Below are 6,108 nucleotides of genomic sequence, written 5' to 3'. Positions count from 1 at the left end.
TTTTTGGTGTTAGCATAGCCGGCCACGTGTTACTTAGACTGAAGTATAAATTAAATTCATATTATAGTAAATATAATACAGTGAAATTATTCCTGCTTTTTAATTATTAGTGCTTCGTTGTTCAAAACTCTAATTTGGATTTGGAAAATCCATGTTTTTCTCATGGGCCGCTATATGTTACATGTTCACATGTAGGAAAACCGTCGAACCTATTTGTCTTAGCTAAAGACAGGTTAACCAGAAATATTGTGCACAGATTAGTGCTAAATTTAACTGAAATTAAAAGTGTTTACAATTCAAAATAATAAATATTATTGTTAGAAGATTTTAAACTATCCGCCCTACCTACATCATTTATAAATTTAAGTGTCACATGTTATTTACTAAAAACTTTGTAATATACTCATTTGTTACAAACTTGAATAAAAATAATAATAAATTTTAAACTTAATTTTTTTGCTTTACATCAACTGCATGAAAATTTTGATCAATTGTGTTCAAAGTCCTTCCCCTTCAAATCCCAAACCAGAAGATTTTTATACCAGCTTTAACGTTTCCGTCTCCGTTCGTAAATAATAATATTATTGTAATAAGGGGTAACGGTAGTAGAAAATCGGTCATGAAGGTCGCCATGTTTTTTTACAAATGGCATCTATGTAAAAAAGCATGGTGGTGCCCATGTCTGATGTTCTCCTACCGTTCCCCTTAAATAGTTTACAACAATGTAATATGACAAATACGTTAGCCACAGCAACGCGTGGCCGTGTCAGCTAGCAAAGTTATATATAATCTTACCTTATGTAGAGCTGAGATCATATTGACTTTTCCCTTCTTCAGATATCAGGTGCAAACGAACCGTTTCAGCAGTAGGATCGTACATCACTCCGACTGCTGACGCCATAACGCTCTCCACTTCTATCCCATCAGTTCTCGGGTTGGCCATAACTGACCTCTGTGTTAGTGCCGATGACGTAGTATGTACTCCAGACGGTAACAAAGATTCTTGTTGAGTCTCGTTATTTCCGTTGCATGTCCTTCCGGTCTTCCAGTTGGGGATGTTCCCTATTGGAATCCTCACTACGTCTGTGTCGAAACAGGGGAGTACTTGCTTAAATTCTTTCCGGAAATTTTCATTCAACCAGGCGTAAAGGAACGGATTGTAGCATGTAGAAGACATTGCTAAAGCATGTGCGAAGAAGAACGCAAGATAATAAAACCTCCAACCTACGGAAGGTTCGTGAAAGTCATTGATAATGTTAATGCAATTCAGTGGTAACCACGAAAAGAGAAATATTCCAACCATTGCGATGAGCATTCGATTGGTGCGTTTCTTCCGTTCCCTATCAGCTTCCTCCTTTTTGGAACTCTTAGATCCTGGTTTAGATTTAGCTCTATCGTTCAAACGGGACGACACTCGAATATAACAGAAAGCTATGACAAAGAACGGTATGACAAATTGCATAAGGGTTGTTAAGCCGCCGAAAATTTTCCTGTGGTTTTCAGAAGGCCAGTCTTCTTCGCAAAAATTCTTCGAGCTTGTGGACGTAAGACGCATGAATATGCCGTATGGCAAAGTGACAAGGACAGAAAATAACCAGATACATACAATAATGATTAGGCAGGTAATGAGTTTCATTCTCGGATAAAAGGGGTAAATAATAACAACGTATCTGTCGATGGCGATTGACGTAAGGGTTAGGGTAGAAATGTAAACGCTTATTCCTTGTGCGTGAGAAACCAAGTGACAAATTAGTTCTCCAAACACCCAACGGCCCAAAAATGTATATAATGGTGTAAAAGGCACGGCCAATGTACACAAGAATATATCAGAGAGAGCCAAGTTTGCTATGAATAAATTTGTAACCGTTTGCATTGCTTTATTTCGTAGTACCACGTAACACACGAGTAAGTTTCCAAATATTCCAAGCACAAATATCGTAGTATACACTATAAAGAATAACGCTTGAACCTGCTCGTTGTCGATTATGTCGTATGCGGTGACATTTTTAACCTGAAGATGTTCATTCACTACAACCGACGATGAATTAGATGAATTTAATACTTCCATATTGACTTGTACGTACAGTATCCAAATTAACTATGTTATAAAATCACTTGTTGAACATTAGTCCATTATTCTCTTAATCTGAAACAAACGTAAAGCAAAAATTACCTTTACAATAGTAAATAAAGTCTGTAAGACAAGTAAATAATGTTGTTACATACAGTGAAAATGTCTAATTATTGTACAATTGGGTGAACACATATGTATTCAGTAAAAACCTGAATTGCTGATCCAACCACGTAACTTTTGCTGTAAAATCTTTATCATCTAATGTGGCTTTCATTCATTTTTTATATTGCGATGGAATGCGTGGGGTAATTTGTTTTCGAAAAACTAGGCAAATACAGAGTGTAACAGAAAAAACTGTCGAGCTTTGGAGGGTCTAAACTAAATGCAATAAACAATCTAACGGTGAGTTCAGCAGATTGGTTAAGGGCTAGATTTTTTTTAAAAAAATCACAATAATGTACAATTCGAAGCCGGTCCTGTGCGTGAATTGGCAACAAAGGTGTTTAATATTGAGTAGCGTACCGCGATAAAAACTGTGCAACTAAATGGATGGAGACGTAAACAATACTGATTATCGAATGTCTAAGATAAACATAAACAATTTAGTACATTACATAATGTAAAGAGTTATCAAATTACTTAAAAAAAAGAACTGTAGTCCTGCATTCAAGGGTAAAATATAAGAATGTATGTGTAGTTTATGGGTATGCATAACTTAAAAAGTTATTTTCAGAGGTTTGCAGCTGCTCTTCGTATTAGAACAGTATATGCAATTTTGGACTTTATTTGCCACCAAATAAAACAAAAAGGCAGAAAAAAAATTAAAACCGAAAACATAGATGAGCCAATTGAAATGGAAGTTCGTAACACAACATGTATCAAGAAAATAATACAAAAAAAGACTGAGTTTAAAATAATGTTTACGCATTCTTTTATTGCACTTAGGATTTACATACAAGAAAGACAAGTAATAAAAAGGTTTTAATGGAAAGAACAAACATTGTTCATTAAGGGACAACGTTTTTGAGGAAATACAAAGAAAATCTGACTTCTTGTTTTCCAAAAAGTGTTATCTTCATAAACTTATGAAACGCGAAAATAGACAAAGTGTAAGAAGACCTGTTGCATTTGAGGAAAAACGCCCCATACTTCTACATGCCGAGGAAATAACGAACTGTATAAGCTTTGTCTCTAAATCTAAATTGCAAGCTTATCATGGTAAAAATAAACAGTGACGTGTTCGCCAAATTGACAAAAGAAAATGTAATTCCCAATTTGTAGGAATCATCGTTGGTGATAATGGATAATGCACCGTATCATAGTGTACTCGTACAAGTGGAAAAGCAAACATCTTTTGAAACTGAAGAATAGTAAGCAAGCAATGAAATTCTTTTTGAAGAAGAATTTGCTAAACTCTAAAAGCTACACATCGCAAATAATAATAAAAAAGGAATTAGGTATATAATACTTAGATGAACTGTTATAAAAACAGGACATAAGATTTTACGACTGCCTCCTTACCACTGCCAATTTAATGTTATTGAGTTTATGTGAACTAGGGTAAAAACAATACAATAAACGTGCAGCAAGAACTGACAATGTTGATGGCAGAATTATTAAATTCTGGAAGGAAGATTTAAGCCCGTGTTTCCCAGAACATTGGCGTAAATGTGTGGAGCATACATATAATGTTAAACAGGAATGGTACAATAGAGATATATTATTGGAAGAAGTTTCCGAAATAATTATCACTAATGAAGCCGACAATCAAGAAATTAATGATGAATAAATAAATATCTCCCTTCTGGTCCACAAAGGAGAAACGAACAAATTCTGTTTTATTTTAATATCTCATTAAACTGAAGTCACTAGAAAATAAGAACGGAATGCGAGAGGAGGGTTGTAATAAATTAAAATGCCACTAAAAAGAGGGTAGATTATTCTGATCAGATATTTTACCACACAGTACTACGTAGAAGCATAAAGTGATACCTATATGTAAAAGATTTTATTCCAACAGGCAGTTATAGAGATGACGGGAGTCAGATAGGGATGCACACTATCACTGCTACTTTTTAATCTATACATTGAAGACGCGATCATAATCATTAAAGACAGTGCAACTGTAGGGATAGATATAGAGGGGGCAAAAGATTAGTATGCTTAGATTTGCAGATAATGTATCAGTATTAGCATCTAGCAAGGATTAGTTAGAGATAGCTTTAAATAAAATGGAAGCGGTATTGCTAAAACAGTATTGTATTAAAATAAATAAAAGTAAAACAAGAATACTTGTATGCAAGTGAAGAAAAAATAGGGAAAGAGCGAATATAAACTTAGGAGACAAAAAATTAGAAGAAGTCACTGATTTTAGGTATCCAGGAAGACAGATAAGTCAGAACGGAAGAAGTAGTAGGGATATAAAGCAGAGAATAGCACAGGGTCAAGTCGCCTTCAATAAAAAGAAGTAACTTCTATGCTAGCGAACGGTTAATTTAGAAATTCGAAAAAGAATGTTAAAGGTGTATGTTTAGAGCACGGTGCTGGAAGTCAATAAGAAATAGATAGGCTGGTAGGACACCTTCTCAGGCATGAAGATCTACTCAGAGACATATTAGAGATAGAAACATGAGTTAAGAGGAGTACAGATAGACCTAGGTTAGATTACTGTTCGCAAATAGTTAAGGATGTGGGTTGTTCTAAGATAGAAAAGAGTGGAGGTGCGTGTCCAACCAGTCTTAGGACTGACGACCTTACGACGATGTCACGCCCTCGTAGGTAATCTAACTCGGGTCCCTGGCATAGTACGTAAAACCAGGGACCTTGAGTATGTTTCAAAAAGTAGTTTATGCTCATGACGTTAACAAGAAAGTGCCACGTGTTATTACTACTTGTTCAGAATGCCCTGAACAACAAGCTACTGTTTATCCTGTTTTAATTCTTACTGTATTTAGTAACTATCAGCACTAGAGGATACGACAAAACGGCTCTTACGCATATGCAGTCGGACGCATATTACACATTTGCACCTTGGACAATCGCGTTCCCGGAGGCATGTGCACAAATGAAATTGAAACCATCAAAATCTTTACTAGCAGTCAACGTGTTAATTCTATCAAAAAAAATACTATTCATTATAGAGACAGAGGCGAACGCCACAATTAGCTTTTTAGGTATTTATATATTTGTAAATCATTATTTTAGTTAACGCGTTACAAGTTAAAAGTGCTAATCGTTTTTGTTCCCTAAATTATATCAAAAATGTTAGTAGGAAAATCTCAAATAAACTAAAAAGTTTAAAATTTAATATCATAGAACAATAGTAATATTTTGCACAGATATCAACAATATTTAGTTACTACACGATGTGGAAAAACCAAAAAAAGGTGCATGTAATATGGCCATGATAACTAGATACCTTTAAATATTTTACGAGACTCGTTTGACAAGGAAAACGATCTGTTACTCTTATATATGAACTTACATATCTATAGTAAGAAAAGGAATACTTTAGAAACCAATTAATTATGGTATAACTGCAAATTGCTAACCAAAATCAGCACCGAAAATGATGTGGTCTAACTAATGTATTAGGATCAGTTTTCAAATTTGTATAAGTAACATTAGACGAAGGCGACGGAGAACGTTATGATAGGGAAATCAACTCATTAAAGTAATAAGAAAATCTAATTAACCATTTTAATAAACAATTATCGATACAGAATACAATATCTACACAGGAGTTCAAGGGTAATGTACCTGGTTTTAAAACTTGCTCATCTTTTTTGCCTCGCATTTCCATAGTGGGATAAAACCAGTTACATTATATCGAGTATCGTTAGGGAATATAGATTCATATTTCATCCCATACAATATGTCCAACGAATCGCTACAGCTATATTACACTGGCCAACAAAAGAAAATAAATTGTTTGTTTCCTGTAACGTTTTCTTTTTTGTTTCTAACGCATTTTGGTGAATATTTTTGTAAATATGGTAATAATTTTTCTGTAACCGCTTTAGTTTTTGAGTTAC

At 34.4% G+C, this 6,108-nt stretch overlaps 1 protein-coding gene across 1 annotated transcript; it reads right to left on the bottom strand.

The window, feature by feature from the left end:
• Positions 1 to 764: 764 nt before the first annotated feature.
• LOC108743543 (prolactin-releasing peptide receptor-like) lies at positions 765 to 2,123 on the bottom strand. Its single transcript, XM_018479113.1, has one exon. It carries the CDS (start codon positions 2,066 to 2,068, stop codon positions 797 to 799), a length of 1,272 nt encoding a protein of 423 aa, XP_018334615.1. The 5' UTR covers positions 2,069 to 2,123; the 3' UTR covers positions 765 to 796.
• Between the last annotated feature and the right edge of the window lie 3,985 nt (positions 2,124 to 6,108).

This window comes from Agrilus planipennis, unplaced genomic scaffold (genome assembly GCF_000699045.2).
Source record: "Agrilus planipennis isolate EAB-ADULT unplaced genomic scaffold, Apla_2.0 scaffold515, whole genome shotgun sequence".
Taxonomy (NCBI): Eukaryota; Metazoa; Arthropoda; class Insecta; order Coleoptera; family Buprestidae; genus Agrilus; species Agrilus planipennis.
This window is presented reverse-complemented; position numbering and strand designations above follow the sequence as displayed.